At 42.1% G+C, this 18,136-nt stretch overlaps 1 protein-coding gene across 1 annotated transcript; it reads left to right on the top strand.

Moving 5' to 3' along the window:
- The first annotated feature begins 79 nt into the window (after positions 1-79).
- FUT11 (fucosyltransferase 11) lies at positions 80-17,563 on the top strand. The gene is made up of 5 exons (XM_068951169.1): positions 80-814; positions 2,200-2,825; positions 7,826-13,458; positions 14,269-16,090; positions 17,445-17,563. The coding sequence occupies exons 1-3, from the start codon at positions 80-82 to the stop codon at positions 7,971-7,973; spliced, it is 1,509 nt and encodes a 502-aa protein (XP_068807270.1). The 3' UTR covers positions 7,974-13,458; positions 14,269-16,090; positions 17,445-17,563.
- Positions 17,564-18,136: the final 573 nt, after the last annotated feature.

Consider the following 18,136-nt stretch of genomic DNA (forward strand, 5'->3'; position numbering starts at 1 on the left):
CGGGGCGGCCGTTGACGGCGCGTTGCGTTTCTCGGGGGGCGGTGCGCGCGGGCGGGCGGGGCCGGCGCAGGAGCCGGGCATGGGGGGCGGCGGGCTGTGGCCCGCGCGCCTCTGGGTGACGCTGGCGCTGGCGTGGGGGGCGGCGGCGGCCGCCGAGGGGCAGCGGGAGGCGGAGGGGGCGGCCGGGCTGGCGGGCGCGGAGGCGCCGTGCGCGGCCGAGGCGGAGGGGTGGCCGCACGCTCCCGTCCCGCCGGCCGCGGCCTTCGGCGCCGTCGCCGCGGCGTCCTACCGCGGCCCCGGCAACAACGACACGCGGGCCAACAAGGCGCTGCCCATCCTGCTGTGGTGGAGCGGCAGCCTCTTCCCGCACTTCCCCGGCGACACGGAGCGCATCGACTGCCCGCGCGGCTCCTGCCTGGCCACCCGGAGCCGGCGGGTGGCGCGGCACCGCCGCACCAAGGCCCTCATCTTCTACGGCACCGACTTCAGGGCCTACGAGGCGCCGCTGCCCCGCCTGCCGCACCAGACTTGGGCCCTCTTCCACGAGGAGTCCCCCATGAACAACTACGTGCTCTCGCACTCGCCCGGCATCCGGCTCTTCAACTACACGGCCACCTTCCGCCGAGAGTCCGACTACCCCCTCACGCTGCAGTGGCTGCCCGGCGCCGGGTATCTGCGGGGCCCGGCGGTGCCCCTGGCCGAGAAGGATGCGTGGCGGCGGCAGGGCTACGCCCCGGTGCTCTACATGCAGTCCCACTGCGATGTCCCCTCGGACAGGGACCGATATGTGCGGGAGCTCATGAAATACATCCAGGTGGGTGTGGTGCGCGGGGAAGCTGTGAAGTGGTGGGAGCCGGGCCTGCTTGGCCCCCCCTGCCACCTGCAGGTCCTCCTTTTAACGGGGTTTGTTTGTCCTTATTTTTAGCCAAGGCAAGAGTTGTAACGGGAAGCGCATCGACTACAAGCTGGACAGCAAAACTAGTTGCATTCCTTCCAAAAGCGTGGTCTAGACTACACCGCACGCCAGTAGGTAGGCCCCACAGTAGCTGTTAGTCATGGAGTTGACCAAACTGCAGGATCAGTCAGAGATTGGGCTACACCCCAATAGACTTGATCTCCTGGACCAAGTTGCTGAAATCTCTGGAGCCTTGTAACTTAGTGTAAAGGAAAGCTGCCCGCTTATAAGCCTTACTGCTGCTTATAAGCATGGGTGTGCAAAAAAAAAAAAAAAAAGATGAATTACTGTGTTCTATTGAGAATCCACTCCTTACTTGTGTTGCAGTAGGGCTGTGTTGCTTTCATGGTGGTACTGCTATGTCTCTCAGCTGATGGATAGAGCCCATAGGCTGAAATAACACATTGTCTTTTAAGCGGAAAAACATCTAATGCTTTTTTCCTTAAAAACTCTGAAGGACAGTAGAGGGAGAAAAAGTGATTTGTTCTTAATCTGCAGCTAAAACTTCCTTTTCTTTGTCGTTGTAGTAGTCTATTTCTGTGAGGGTTCATCATATACTCAGTAACGAAGTTAAGACAAAATCATTTTAAAATTGTGGCTGTATATTGTAAAAGTGTGAAACAGGCTCAGGATCAAGTGTACCGCCTTTCATTTTTAGACAGTATTCTTTTAGCTCCCTGCATCTTCCCCCTCCCTCCCCCCCCCCCCCAAAAAAAAAAGGAAAATATCTTTGCCAGCCTGCTGACATTGGAGGGAGCTGTGTAGAATCACTGTTTGGGAAAGTACTGAATCTCTATTAAGTATAAAGATAAATTAACATCAACAGAATTTCATATCCTTCCTCACCTGTCTGTTCCTGAGTTGTCCTCTAGTAAATATATTTCTTTATGAAATCTTCCTTTCTCCATGCTTTTTTTCCCCCCTTGTCTGTATAGTTTATGCCGGTTTTGACACTGACTATTCAGTTTCCCCTAAAGTTGTTGAGGAAGACCTGGGGCTTGAGGAGGAGTGAGGAATGGTTGAGGCTTAGATGATGATGTAGTAAAATGTGCTGGTTAATTTGAGAAATACTACAGTTTTTTTATTTGACTGTCAAAATGAGAAGAGGTCTGAGTGAAAGTGAGGCTAACCTAGGATAACTAGGAACTGCTCAAAACTAGGAGCTTTAAGAGAACTAGAGGCTCTGAAAACAAGCTCCAAGCAAACATAAATCCCTTTTGTAAAGATAACTATTGTTATTTTAGGTTGACTCCTATGGGAAATGCCTGCATAACCGTGAGCTTCCCAGTGAGCGACTGAAAGACACTTCTACAGCCACTACAGAAGATTCTGAATTCATGACCTTCATTGCCAGGTACAAGTTTCACCTGGCCTTGGAAAACGCCATATGTAACGACTACATGACAGAGAAACTGTGGCGTCCAATGCATTTGGGTGCTGTCCCTGTATACCGAGGCTCCCCAGCTGTGCGGGACTGGATGCCAAACAACCTCTCCATCATTCTCATTGATGACTTTGACAGCCCTCAAGAGCTAGCAAAGTATCTTGACTTCCTGGACAAGAACGGAGAGGAATATATGAAATATCTAGAGTATAAAAAACCTGATGGAATCAAAAACCAGTTCTTGCTAGAGAGCTTGGAGAGGCGGGAGTGGGGTGTGAATGACATGACTTTGCCCAATTACCTGAATGGCTTTGAGTGTTTCATCTGTGACAGCGAGAATACCCGAGTCAAAGAGGAGCAGGAGCACAAAAAGTCTCGTGGGAAATTTCCAGCTCCCAGACCTCGCATCGCTCACTTCAAGCATATGGGTTGTCCTATGCCGACTCCTGGGTTTGGAAGTGTTGAAGAGCTCTCTGGAGGAGACAGGTAATGTACAAGTACTATGCTTCCTGAAGAAGAAAAACTTTAAACTTCGATAGTTACAATTTTTAATAATACTTTTTCCTTTAAAGAGTCCTACAATGCATCTCCATTTACACTTTATATTATACCTTCTAGTAGTAATGGTAGTTATGCTAATATTGTGTAAAGTGGAGGTTGAAAAAGAGAGGACTGGAAGGTGGTATTGGCTATTGGTTGAAGCAAGAGCATAAGAGACCTGGATTCTGTCCCATAAAATGCTATGTGACCTTGGGCAATTTGGTAATCCTTTATCTGCCTTAGCCTTTTTCTGTTTGAGGAAGGGGCACTTTTCTGTACAGTAACGATAAAGCACTTGGTAGCCCGTGGATGAAAGAAGCTATATCACTACAAATATGTAGTGATATACAAATCATATGTGGCAAATAGTGACAAATAATATGTCACTACAAATTACTGCATTAAGAATAGTTTGGCAAAATACTTAGTATAGGCCTAGCTTGCTTCTGATGACTTCCATCAGAGCAGAAGTTAGTCCTACTCTAAATATTGTAGAAGAACGCTTTAAATTCTGTGCGGCAACGGGGCAAAATTCTGACCTGTGCTGGAGGGTATATTCACATTTATTTAGGTGTGACCATGCAGGACAGAATAGGCTGAGTGGATGCTGCCCCTTCTGTGCACAGGGATTGATAGCTGCTGCTGGATTCTCCCAGGCCTAGCCTGATGTGATATAGTTCATCTCTAGCGTGAGCTGCCCTGAACTCTGTCAACAGGGAACTAACCACATCAACCCTGAGGCAACCGCTTTTGACAGGAAGAAGAAAGTTTTGTTTTCATGGTCTATTTAATCCTTAATATTTATACAAGTATTGTTGCAATACAAGTCAGTGCTTGGGTTTGCAAACTTGAGTTTTGCCGTCGGCAGTGTTTGAAGTTGCGGTTGCTGGAGGGAAGTGTTCTGGCTGTTCATAAACTGTTCGTGCACTCTTTATGGGTTGTGTCACTACTGTAACATGTTTGGATCCCCCAAGCTCATTGTTCTTCTCTGCGCTGCCTTGAACAAACTTAAGTCTATTTAGGGAATTACACAAATTTATTCGTTTCCTATGAGCTATCAGAGAGCAATCATAAAAGCTGAACCTTAAACTATAGAACGTTTTGCCTATGTTCATAGCGCTTTGTTGCCAAAGATTTCAGAATCCTGGTGTCAGTTCAGCTGTATGAAGTGTTAAGCTAATGATTTTTTGAAGATACTGTAAAGATCTGAGGCACAGTCCAGAAAGAACTTCTCAGTGTACTCCCAGCTTGTATCAGTTTACAGATTTGTTAGTATTTTCCTAGACTAAGGAACTAAATACCTAGGAGTGTTAAAATGTTAAAGGAAACAGTTTGGTGAAAACGTAGACTCCGTCTTTTTAAGTTCTCTATAAACCAGAGCTAAGTTCTATGCAGATCTGAATCTCTAAAAAAAAAAAAAAAAAAAGGTTTTGTTAGGTTATCCATCCACAAAAAAAAGTGTTAGATATTTTATAACTGGAGGGAAGTGGTGGGGGAGCTGCTACTTCCTAGCTTTGGATATTTTCAAAAATGGCCAACTGAAATTAAAAAAGAGAAAAAGCCTTGTATCATTCAATTTCTTTAGGAAATCCCTGTTTCACACAACTTTACTGATGTTTGTCACTAAAAAGTATTTTTCACGATATAATTAATTAATGTACTGGCTAATTAAAAATGATGCTTGTAAGTAAAAGGGGTCCCTAAATGCCTTTGTAATCCTTTGTTTTCTGTTGTTTGATTTATTTATTGAAGTTTTTTTTATAGTAATACCTTTTTTTGCCCTGGTAGCAAAATGTGCACTTCCCTCATCCTACCCTGTATAAATGAATACTCTTCCACTTTTTCTTAAATTTTCTTTTGCTTGAGCAGCAGATGGCAGTAGAGAAATACCTTTGAAGATATAGCCTGGGTGTCTTATGCTGCTTGCTTGTAAATTAAGGTGCTTCACCCTTCTGTGCAGGGCTCATCAGCAAGGAGGTTTTGTGTATCAGTCCATAATCCAAGCTGCAGAGATTTCCATGTCTGCTGAACCATAGTATGTTATTGTGTCCTGTTTAGGGAGATGAGATGTGTCTGGAGATATTGTAGCATGCAAGCTTTTCCGTTGTCTGCCACCTGCTTTAGAAAGATAACATGTATCTATATTCCAAGGTATGATTAAGAGGATCCAGTGAAGTGCAGTGTTCTCTATCTTGCAAGCATCTGAGCTTTCACCATTTTTGTCTCCAAATTGGAATGCTAAGAGTTGTAAATGACAGAAAGATACAATTGCCACAAAAGTGTAAGCTTAGCTTGATTGTTCTGTAATTGCATAAACATGCTTATCTTTTGCCAGAGTTTGACAGTAATGTTATAAGAACAGCATGGTTGATTTGGGTAAATGCCTACTGAGCCTGTCAATCTTGTGTTTTGTTTCTTTACAAAATACTAATCACAGAGAAACAACACAGGCCTAGTAAGGGTGCAAGTTATGGAATAAATGCAGCTCATATAGTCTGACTGAAAACATAGATTGTGACTTTGAATTCTGCAGGATTCTGGAGCACAAAGTGAACAGCAAAGGCATTTGGAGTTTATATATTTTTAGAGCTGGTACCCAATTACAATATGGCTACACCATGCCTTTTCATGCTCTGTAACCCTTATTCACAGATGAAATTTGTGTTTAGTGTGGACAAATGTGCTGGGCTGACAGAACTGTTGCCTCAGAATCTTTCTCCATATAAGTGTATGTCGCTTGAACATGTTATTCCCCTCCCACCTTCCTGTTCTTCAGCTCTAAGACAATGTTCCTAAACATGGTTCCAAACCCTTATGCTTGCAGCCTCACTTGTTTGGACTTCTGAGCTTGGTGCACAAGTGGGTTGTGGTCTGTAGTTTAAGAACAGAAGTGTAGAGTAACCATTTGTATTAGATTATGGGTCAGTCACTATAATTGGTTGAATTCTTAGCTGCTTTGTAGAGAAGATGCAGTGAGCTGCAGTGCTACTCTTGTTCAGAACGTCTGCTTAGTAGAACCTGGAATCTGCGGTGCTTCTTGAGCTGGGTAATTGTGAAAGGCCAAAAGTGTGTTTGGAAAAGGAAGATTTTGGAACTATGGTGACTATGCGAGTTCTATTTTATGCTGATCTCTGTCGGATGATAGAAGAACAGTTTGGAAGTGTATCAGATTTTCCACATCTATAGTGTAGGTAGTGTAAGATGCCTCTTGCAGTGGATTCCAGTAATCAGCAGGATTAAAGATAGATGGTTATCTCATGGTGATAATGTTGTTATTTTACATAGCTGATGGTTTCAGGATATTTGTATAGGCCGGTTCATCCTGGGGTACCCTTTTTTTCCCAGAGGTGCTATAGAATCAGAGCAAAAGTTATTTCTTAAAGAGTAATGTCAATATAAAAAGAAAAATGCTGAAGTGTTCTTAATTTTTATTTTGTTGATGTTCACTTGGATACTGGAATTCCTTTCAGTATCATTTTCAAATAATTCAGCTGCAGAACGTTTCTTTTTTTCTGTTATTTCCCACCACTTTGTGTATAGTACTTACACGAGTGTGTTCACTTTTGTGACATTTGCCCTTTAAGCGCTGTTTTAAAAAAAAAAAAAAAAAAAAAAAAAAAAAAGGCTAATTCATGTCGGCGGTCCTTGAACAAAGGTTAATTTACCTGGTAGGCAAAGTGATCTCACAGTACATCCGAGTGCTGTATTTTTCACAAAGAACACTTTAGGCAGATATATTTTTGTATGCTGAAAATGGCCTCTGCCCGTGATCCTTCACGTTGTGATCTATGTAAAAAGGTTTATTGTGAGGTCTCTGATGTACTTTGCAGAAATGTTCCACCTAGATGATACTGTTGACAACAGAAAACTAATTTCCATGCCCTATGAACTGTATGCTACTCCACAAAGAACGTGACTGTGATTGTGTGCATGTTCTTTTGGGTTTCCTGGAGTAGTGGGCTGAGGTCTCCTGAGGTTTGGGCAGTGCAGCCATGCCTGCTTTAGTATATGGTGTCTAGAGTGAAAGCAGGAGGCACCGTACTCGTTTCTGTATTTGGAAGGGAGAAGAAGTTAATAGCTATGTAGCTAAGTTAACAACTATTGGGTAACTCATATGGGCAGATGAGAAACAGCACCAAGTTTGGTCCTTCTTGCCAAAATGTATGATAGTCTTATGTGTATGGGTGGCAGATACAGTAAAGAACAAAAGGTAATGTTAGGAATAATCAGGTCTATCATGAGGAGGTGTTAATTATTAGCTAAATAAATTATTGCCATACTCTCATGTAACATAAATGAGAGTAGTTCACATGACCACGTATGGGAAGGGAGTTACTCAAAGATGTTATAAGGTAATCTGTGCTATGAAAAGTTTTAAAATGTATGCATTGAAAAAGAAAAAGCGTACACTCAGCCATGTAATCTGAAGACTGAGTATGTAGTCAGGGTTGAGGGATAAAGCCTTTTCTCTCTGTCATGTATAACCTGATTTTGTAATGACTAGCTGTCAGTCTCTTTATTGTTAAATGGTTTGTCTGAAAAAAAACTGTTTCTCAGTCTTAACCATAGTTGTAAACATACTGGCCGTGGAAAGTCACTCCCAAAATCTATTAAAGATTCTGTGCTAGGTTTTATTTTAATAGAAGTTTTTATTCTTTACAGTTTATAATATGGCTAACGCTACAGTCACATGCTGAAATCTCAGAAAAGTTCTAAAGCCAACAGTGAGGTTGTTCTCCAGAGCGAATTTATGTAGCAGATTTCTTTAAACGCACTTGGAGCACAATGGCACAATAATATCATAGTTTGTCATGAGCTTCCCTGGGCCTCTTCACCTCTGAGGTGAAAGAAAAAAATGGTTTTAGTATTGTTACAGCTGCAGAACCATGTGTTTTTTTTTTTTTTTAATGGTTTATGGTGGTGTCTTTTTGTTTGTTTTGTTTCAGTTGGAAAGAGATGTGGCTGCAGGATTATTGGCAAAGTCTTGATCAGGGTGAAGCTCTCACTGCTATGATTCATCGCAATGAGTCGCACCAGGGAAGATTTTGGGATTACATGCACGAGATTTTTCTCAAGAGGACCAGGCAACACTGATCTTTGGAAAAGTTTGACTTGAAAATTGTGAGGGTAAGAATTCTTACCTCACTCCAAATATTTGCCTTGAAATAGAACAAAAACTATTTCAGAGACTATTTTTCTGGTGCATGAAATGAGTAGTCTCTGTTGTGATTGGATTTCAGCTGTGCAGATGTTATTCACTGCAGGTCAGGAGTAGCTTCATACTGCTGAGCAGATGTCAACATCTGAGGCAAAAGAAGAATTTACTGTCCTTGTGCATTTGGTATATACTTCCCTGTGGCTTATGTGACTTCAGATGAACGTGTTTTCAGGTTCTGCTCAAATAGCCTAGGTTATTTCACTGCAGGGATTTTTTATTTCTAAAATATACATTGCTGTTTTTATAAATATTTTACCAATCACTTATTCTCCTCATTAAGATATATTTTTAGCTGCTAGTAATAAATAACTTTTTCAGTGAAGGAATTACAAAAGACTAATGTCTGTGGAAAGCAGTTGTGCCTTATGAAATACCAGCAATAAAATCTATTCTCCTCAAGTAAATGTGCTTATTCTTGCTTTTCAGAGTAACTGAATGGCTTTGAGTGAGTTAGTTACTCTCTGCTTAATTTTCTTCTTTTGCTAACTTTGCAGGTGACACATATGGATGGGACCAAAGGTTATTTAATTCCCACCTTTCAACCAAGTATTTTAAAATAAAAAGTATATTAATTACCTGGTGTTTGGTAGAACCTGAATAGAATTGGTATGCTTTAGTTCTTTCAAGTTTCCATCAAGTCTGAAATCCCAATTTCTTGTTCTCTCCTTAATGCTAAGGATTCAGAGGCCTTTGGTTTGTTCTTTTCCGGTGTCTGCAGCTTTCCTCCAAGCCAAATATATTTTAACTGTGGTGCCTGTCCAGTTGTCTCTGCACTTTGGTTTCAAACCTTGTGGTCTTTCTGTGCTGAGGTGGATGATCAGAACCAGAAGCACTGAGTTTGGTTTTTTTTTTTTCAGTATCTTAGCACAGTATGGTCCTGATCTGGGGCTAGAGTTCCTAAAAGTAAGTGGTGATGTGTACATCATTTTTATTGCACAGCCTTTATCTCTTACAAACAAAAATGAAATTCACTGTTCCCTGCCGTGTTGGGTACTTTTTTGAAATGATTGATACTACATTGGAGGAGGACTGATTCACTTAGCATGATTGATTTAAAAGCATGGGCAAATATGGCTGCACTGCAATGATATTTCTAATGGGTATAATGTTATTTTAATTTCTCCATTTCTCCTCCCTCTTCAGAAATAACTGCTGACTAAATAGCCAGAGTTTATCCATGCCTAGGATAGAATGTTGGTCAAGAAAGTCTAGAGTCTTGTACTCCCCTCTCATGGCAATTTCTTTTTGTAAGCCAGTTAGGCATCTGCTAAGGGAAGCCTGAAATCTATTGGTAAAGGTTAGGAATAGGAGTAAGAGGAACAGGAATCTATATTCTGTCCCTAATTAAGCCATTAATCCGATGCTTAACCGTGGACAAATCACTTAATCTCACTTTTTCTTCAACTTCCCATTCAGAGTAGTATAAGTATGGTATTACTATAGGTAATGATACCCATCTCAGTGTTTGCCTCTCAGGTGATAGACAATATTGCAGTGTTAATAGCTAGGCACTTTGACAGAGGCGACTTTGAACTCACAGCTATCACTGGATTGTTGTAGGTGTGGAAAATATATAAACTGTACATTGATTTCACCTGATTCTTTTTATATAGAGTAAGGATAAACTGGCTTTTGTGTATCTCTTTTATAATAATATTAGTAACAAGTGATTCTTCAGCAAAAACACGTTCACCAGTTTACAATCCTTCTTTCAGTTACTCAGGGCTTACCTATACAGAGATACTTAAGTGAATATATCTGAATTAATTTTTAAGTGGATTACTCAAATCAGATTAAGATTATAGATGGGGGACAAATTCAGGACTGAAGTGGCCATAGTGTGCTTGAGAAGTAAAACAAGTTAAGGCTGCTTTAGTTTTGAATATGAACTTCTACTGAACAGCTAAATAAGATTTAAATAAATTGTTTGAATTAATGCCCTCGTTTATTTCATTTCTCTTTGTTTCATGTTTCTTTACAGAAAATCATTGTTTCCTTTGTCTGCGTGCTCCTTCTAATTAGCTGTATCCTATTAGCATATCTTACAGAGGTTTTTGGTAGGATAGTCAGGAAGAGAAATTCTGGTCTTGCTTTTTGTTACAACGTTACACGTTACAACACGTTGTAACACATTCTGCTTTTTCTGTTTTATCCTATAATTTAACTAGAACTGGGAGTTTTATAGCCAAGTCCAGGTATTTGTTGTAGTTAGTCTGCTGTTATCAAAATTAGATATGCTACTGTTAATGTATTGTCCTTGCAGGAATAAGAGAAGGAAGTACCAATAGTAAGCATGTGTATCATAGTACCTGTTTATAAATTTTTTGATTAGTGATGTCCTAAAGCCTTACTTTGCTTGTCTGCGTGGCAAAATGAGCATGAGAGGAGTGCTATGCCGTAGACGGCTCTTGCTTCGAACTTAATGACTGTTGCTGAAGGTGAGTATTTCCGATTGCCATATGCTTTCTTAACACTGAAAGTAGCATAGATATGAAAATAGCTTTATCACAAGTATTTGTTTTTTGTTCAAAGTTCTCAAAATACAACTTCTAGTTTGTACGTAGGAGTCATAAACCAATTTCAGTACCTTTCTCTGAGTTCTTAGTATCTTCCTAGAAGATTTAATCTTTTTTTTTTTTAATTTAAGTCCTACAGGTGGTGGACTTCCTAAAAGGTTATGAGTATCAGCTGCTGCTCTTTACAGCCATGACGTTCACCCAAGCCTTGTTTCTCTTGTATCTGTATTGGGGATGAGGAAGTGTTCTGTAGTAACAGATCATCATACTAGCTTTATCTGCTCCTGTATGACACAATGTGTCCATGAATTATAAAGAGTGCATAGGTTAAGTATGTTAAATCTGTTTCATCTATTGTACATGGTGCGCATGTATTAAAGCTAAAATTCTTCTTCTAGAGCTTGGACTGAATAACTTGCCTAGCTGCTAGGAAAACCTGGAAGAGGCAGGAGAAGTGGGAGCCCTCTACAGTTGGATGAAGAGCTGTGGTTGCTGTTTTGTTCCATGCTGCTGAATGACCTTCACAGCATCCACTTTTCTGGATAGCAAGGGCTCCAAAATGTTGAATAATGGCTGTTCTTCTACCAGGGTTTCACTTTCACCTCTCTCCTGCTTTTTTGGAGGGTGAGGAGGAGGAAAAACTGGGTCTCGTACCATTGAAGAGCATATGCGTTTCAATGCTGTCCACTGTGCTTGTAGTATTCAGCAGTTCTGGAATAAGAATATCCACCACTCTGCAAACGCTACCCGATAGGTGCAATATTTTTAACTGTTTGATAATCTCAGATATGTTTTTATAGAATTTCTTCTCTCTCTCCCTCTCTCTCTTTTTTCCTCCAGTTTTCCTCTTTCTTTGCATCTTGTCAAAGCTTTCTTTCTGAGAATGGGTGACTTCAAGATTGACTTCTTCTGCTATCAGGAATAAAGAGTTTGAGATTAATTTACAGAATTAGACATTTGAAAGGATTACTATATAATGTGCAAAGAATATTGCCAACCTTAGCCAAAGTGAATTAAATTTATGATAATTTAATAATTTAGTTGTTTTTCTATTAATGCAAATATGTGAATGCAGACAAGGAGGAAGGTGACTGCAACAACTATTAATATTTTGCAGAAAGGTTTCTGACTGTACAAGTTCTTGATTGCTAGCAGTGGATTTCTCACTTCACGGTTTTAAATCCAGACCAGCTAGATAGTGGCTGAATATCGTCACTCATGTTGTGACTGCTGGAAGGCTTAAGAGATACTCGGACTGAACAGTGCAAACAGCATTTTTCTTGATGCAGTTCTTACTGTGGGGGTGCCCAAACTCACAAAAACACAACTGAGACTAATCAGGTGTTTTAGCAAAGATGTCAAAGATTACAGCGTAAGAACCTCTTTATCAGCTTAAACTCTATACTTGGCCTCTGCAAAGCAGGGTGAGTCACTACACCACTGCTTGTCACACATTTTGCCTTTTTTCTGTGTGACTAGAGGAACGATTTCAAAGCTGTCAAGACAGCTTTATTCACTAGCATTAATGTTCTAAAAATAGATATCTCCTCCTTGTAGCTGCTTACATGAAACAGTGCTATCTTCTATGGATGATGTGTCTCAGAGAACTGACTTGGCAAGCTATAGGATAAGTTTATGCCCTCTCAGAGGTGAGAGAGAGGAAACAAATGCCCAGCTGAAGGTTAAAAATAACAGTCCAGTTCATTGCATCGGACAGGCTAAAGTTACCCTTCTTCTGCCAAAACCAGGATAGCAGGTGCTGCCTGTTTTCAGTTTAAAAAAAATGATATTTTATATGCTGAACTGGTAATCTGTATTTCCAACTTCTAGAACAAGAACAAATTTCTAAGAACGAAATAACCTCACTGAAAAATACTGTTTTATTGATACCTAACATTGATAATTTCTAGAACTGAAAAAAATGCAATTGCCTTTTCTTATTTGTGTCACTGAAGTAATTTTCAAACTGAATTAAGATCTCTGGATCCTCTATGATGGTAAGTAGAGTGATGCATTTTAAGAGCCAAGTACCAAGTGGCTGTATGTGTTTGGAGGGAAAGGAGAATGAGATTTTTTTCCTTGGAAATGGTCTGCAAAGTGTAGCAGCTGCAGAATGACAGCAAAAATGCTCCTCTCTCACCTTGATAGAAGGCAGTTTTAACTGACTTGGGAAAAATGGATGGTGGAAGAACAAATAACTGGAGGGCTGGGAACAAGATAAATTGAATTGGAAAACAGCCATCAGGGACAGTGCTGTTTAAACAGTGCTATGGTAGACAGGCAGCCATCTGCCCCTTACCATCCTGCCAAGCCTGCTCATCACCCCTTGTCCAGAGAGAGCCACTCCCTTAATGATTAGCTATCATCCATTTGGTTGCATTTAATTAGGATTGTTGATGGATCCCCAGGCACCTTCTGAGAAATTGTATTAGTCGGAAACATACAGGGCAGCAGCTTCCTTCATTCTGCTCAGAGACCTCTACTGAAATTAATCAGACGCAAAATCCTTTTAGTGATATGACCAGCTGAGCCAAGGCCTGTGTCAAGTCTTGACAAATTGCACTTCTCCTATGACTCACTGTCTCAAAGCTGGCAGTTGGAGATACATGGCACTGCAGCGGATTAGGAAGGGTGGATAGAAATGGAACTGCAGATTTTGTTCCAGAACCTTGACATGACTGGCATCTCAATTTTTGTATTCTGTTATATACTTTCTTTCCTGCAGAAAAGACCTATCTAATGCTGAAGTGGCTCAGCTCAGCTAAAGATGATTCTGGGGATCTTGGAATGGATCAAAGCAAGCCATGATACTTTGGGACATCTTTGAGCAATAAGGAGACATCAGGTAACTTGGGAGTAGCATGGGCTGGGTTTGAGTTGGTCTGGGAAGTGAGAAATTGGGGATGGCAGCTCAGAACTAATCAGGTGAACGGTAGGTATTTCAGGAGGGCTGATCTGAGGTAGGTCAAGAAAAAGCAGACTAGCACTGGAGCTGGGGGAGGGAGATGAACTATGACCTCAAAAAAGAAATTGCATCCATCATTGCTATTTAAGTGCTATTATTACCCAAGTGCGTTAGCTTAGACAGCGGGAATAAGTCTGAATTGACTGGAATTGTCTCTTAGCAAACTGGTTTGCTTCCCTGCTAAAGTGGGAAAATTAAGGCAGCTCCAAATTAATTGAGATGCCCTAGGGCAGCTCACAGTGGATTCAAGGAGGTCAGGGTGAGACAGCTGAGAATAAATTGTGGAAGGTGAGGCATTATGAAGTTACATAAAAGAACAGGGCATTCAGGATAAACTTGGGTGGGTATCTTGGAATTTACTTCAAGAAGCCTGGATCCAAGCAGTTCAGAGAGACATGGATTTCAACTCTACTCATTTCTCCGAGTGCATCTGATTCCTTAGTCTCAGTCACTAATTCTTTTTTAGAAAGTGCTTTGAGGTTTTAGATAGAGGCTCAAGAAAGAGAAGAACCCATGGTGTAATTTCTCACCTCCTGGAGAGGTATTTAAATAAACAATCAAATTTTAAGGATGTATTTTATTATAGCATTTTTAACCTATCTTACCATAGTGTAGCATTTATTATAACATGACAACTGGCCCTTACTCCACTCGTGATGCAGATTTTTTTTTTTTCTTTTTTTTTTGTAGTTTGACCTCCTTGGTTCATCTCATGTTTGGCTAGCTGAGACCCAAGCCAGGATTCAGCTTTTACCTATATTCATTTAAGGAAACAGTAAGTTGCAGATGCAGTTAGGATTATACAAGTTCTTTATAGTTATATATTCAGGATACACAGTGAAACCAATCTGTGTGGTTCCCCAATGTATTGAGGGAATCAGGTTTCTAACTCTACCTGAAAAGTGGAAACTTCTGTCCCGTCCACTTGTGATTTTGTGCTATCAGTTATGCAAAATATAGGCTATCGAATACCACACCTTTTCTGTAATTCCACGTTCTCCCTCAAAACTGAGGTTTGTGCCTTGCTTCAAGCATCTCTCCATGGCATGTGCAGACACTGTCACGTACATTACTCTGTCTCCTGGTGAATTTCTGAGGCTGATGCTCCCATCCGAGGCAGCATGCCAAAAACGAAAGTCTAGTGCAGACAGCAGTAACTGACAGGAAGCTATTAAAATTCTCCTTGTGTAGCTTGCCTTTCTCTTTCCCAGCCTTTCCCCCCACTCCCATTTTTCTTGGAATTGTTTAAAAGAGCAATCAGCTTTTGAAGGTGAAGGTGCTGCCACCATTAGCTAATGTAATCTGGAAATAGAGAGGTTGATTTACAAGGAGTGTGGCTCAGCTTCTCTTATGCCCTAACATCTGCCTCTTTGTTCTTGTGCAAACCTAATTAGTAACTACAGCAGGCAAACGTTGTGGAGAAGAATAAGTATCAGTCCGTGTAACTAGAAGAGGAAAACACATTAGCAGATGAACTTCACACAAATTGGAATACTGAAGAGTACTTCAGCTCTTTGGCTTAAATTTGTAAGATCTCTAATGTTTAGACTTCCAGCATGCAAACCTTCTAGACTAATTAGAAGGTGTCAGCTTGTTTTTCATCTCCTCCACTGGCAGCCAGGCTAGAAAGATAGTTCATTTCCTGTCCAATTAGAAAAATGGAAATAGAAAAACAGCCCTCCTACCAAATGTTTCAGGACTTCCAGAAAGACTATTTGAATGTGGCTCTAAAGAGGACCAAAATAAATGTCTTTTATTTATTTGGAAATGACTTCTCATACTTTTCAAATTCAACATATCAGCCTGTATTAAATCTGCTGATGGAGTAGATTCTAGTAATGATTCTGAGAATATCCTGGTATGGGTTCTGTGATATTTAACTGCAGGAACAAAATTTCTGACAGCTTGTTAACTTCCTTGACTAGGCAGAGGCAAGGGGGGAGGGCGGGGGTGCTGTGGATTTTATATATCTGTAGCTGAGAGCTTGAATATATAGCGTGGTTTTTTTTTTTTCCCCCCCAGACCTATGTCCTGTGCAAAAAAATGTTCCCAGTAGGTATGGTTTAGCCTTTTATGTATGGTCAGAGAACTCCAAACATAGAGCCATTTCTGTAGAATGAAACTTGATTCCTCATCTGTTCTCTAATGCACAGGGGAAAGAGTTCAGGTATGGCGATAAGATGGCTTATTCAATGATTATGATGAGCAGTCCTGAGTATTTTTAGGTCCCCAGTGTCCCCTGTCTACTCCTCAGTTTTCTGTATCTACCTTGTTCCTCATGCTGTGCAGAAACCAGTAGGTACCCTAGCCCTTGATAACCTCACAGTGCCTTCTCTAGTACCTGCATTTTTCAGGTAGGGACAGAAGGGCTCCAGAACCAGCCAGATGAGTTGAGGACTTCTGGGCATTGAAATCCTATGCTAGGAGAGAAACTTCTGGAAACAACTGGATTCTTCCCTGCAGCATATGAGGAGAAGAGAACAACATTGACACTTGAGAAGAAGCAGTTTCAGTGGGTTTGGTGTTTTTGTTTTTTGGGTTTTTTTGTTTTGTGTTGAAGATACGGTACGAACATCAGTAAACAGGGCAAGGGAGATCCAGCTTTTAGTATGCAAGGGAGAGAAATGAAGGGTTGAGAGAGCAAAGTGATGCTGGGTCTCAAGCACTAAGAAAAGCTTTTCCATGCAACTGCAAAACGCTTCCTTGAGATCAATATGAATTACCTGACACAGTAGTGATGTCTTTTGCACTAGTTAAAGTGTATATGCTCCTGTTCCTTTTTTCATTGTGTTTGCTGCGGAAAAACCTTGGGATACACGTTTTTGGAGCTATTATTGTGTAGCTGCCTATAACATAGAAGCTTTCAAAAGTCATTTAATGTTCACGGACTCAAAGCTGGCGCGGTGCTGGGGCAGGCCCGGCGGGCTGCGCGGGGGCGCGCGCCCTGCGCTTCCCCGGGACGCGCGCCACCCCCACCCCTGCCCGCAGCTCCGCCCCGCGGCAGGTCACGTGGGCCGGCGGCCGCCCGCTCGCCTTGCGGCCTGTCGCAAAGAGCATGGCGGCGCCCACTTACCCGGCTTGGGTGACCCGGTGGGTCTCCGGGCAGTGGCGGCAAAAGAAGCGGCCGCCGGTTATCCGCCCTACCCGGCCGCTCGTGCTGGCCAACAAAGTCGCGAACCGCAGGGAGCAGGCGGGAGGTGAGTTCCCGGCGCCAGGCCCCTGTCCGCAGCGCGGGAGGCCGTTAAAACGTCCCCGCCCCGGCAGAGGGGAGAAACGGCCGGGGCGGACGGTTAGGCGGGCGGGGGCTGGGCCCGAGCTCCCCCGGGGTCGTCCCGCCGCTGGAGGCTTCCCCGGCGGTCTGTGCTCCCGCTGCCCGCGGCGGTGGCCTGCGAAGGGTCGCCGCGGTGTCAGCGCTCGGCAGCTATGGAAGTTGGTTAGGATCCCCTTTGGAAGGCAGGCAAAAGATCAGAGGCCTCACAGCAGGGGAAAGGGATCCAATTTGTGCCATAGAATTAGCAAGTACGTTTTTTGGAAAAAAAAATACTTTCCCCTATCCCAATCCTAAATTTGTGTCTGTGATATCTTATGTGTGATTTACGTGTGTAAAGTACTTTGAATCCTTAAGACAGCTGTTATATCTATCTGACTTGCAACAATAGGATGTTAGATAGCTGCAATGACACTGATAACTGGGCTAGGAGCTTCATTCCTGAGCAAAACAATGATAGTATCTTTACTTTCATGTTGGTTTTTCTTTCCTGCCTCTACCCCATCTTAATTTTCTCACTGAAGATTTATGCACTGCATAGGGTTGTTAATGTGACCTCCTGAGCACCTGAGTTTTTCTTTATATCTTTTCTCTCTAGAGGCAACGTGCATTACAGAGATGTCGGTAATGATGGCCTGCTGGAAACAGAATGACTTCAGCAATGCAGCTTGCGCTGAGGAGATCCGGATGTTCCATGACTGCGTGGCAAAGGCAGAAGTAATTAAGGCCTCTTTTGCATTCTTAAAGGCTATTGGCAGGGAAGGAGGAAGCCCTCAATCATTTCTCTGTGTGCCAACGTATTCTAAACGATTTAATTTTTGTCGTAAGCTCTTTGAGCTGTAGAGGAGATGCAAGATGCTGTAGATCAGACATACGATGCTTCCTTTATTTAATTCAGAACCTAATGAAAATAAAGGTGTGGAGGAAGGGACCGGATGCCATGTATAGTCTAACGAGGGAGGAAACAATAGGCCTGTCCGGTTCTTTTTTGTGTTGTCAAATTCTTGAAGTAGAGCTTAGTTGCTGTCAATCAGCCTTAACCTAGGCCATTTCTTTTCATTTGCTCCAGTTTTTGATCTCTAAAGTTTCAGCACTAGTGAAGCAATACAAGACACTGCTCCTCTCCACGTTAAACAATAGTCCGAATGAGGGAGTCTACATTTTGGAGCTGTACAGGCAGCAAGTAAGGCAATGGTTTGTATAGTATGAGAAGTGGATTAGATTCTGATTTGGGGATATTTTTGTAATTCTGTAGCTAGTACTTTGAAGTTGTTAGAGTACAGTTTAGGT

The sequence above is a fragment of the Struthio camelus genome, chromosome 7, assembly GCF_040807025.1.
Source record: "Struthio camelus isolate bStrCam1 chromosome 7, bStrCam1.hap1, whole genome shotgun sequence".
In the NCBI taxonomy this organism is placed as follows: Eukaryota; Metazoa; Chordata; class Aves; order Struthioniformes; family Struthionidae; genus Struthio; species Struthio camelus.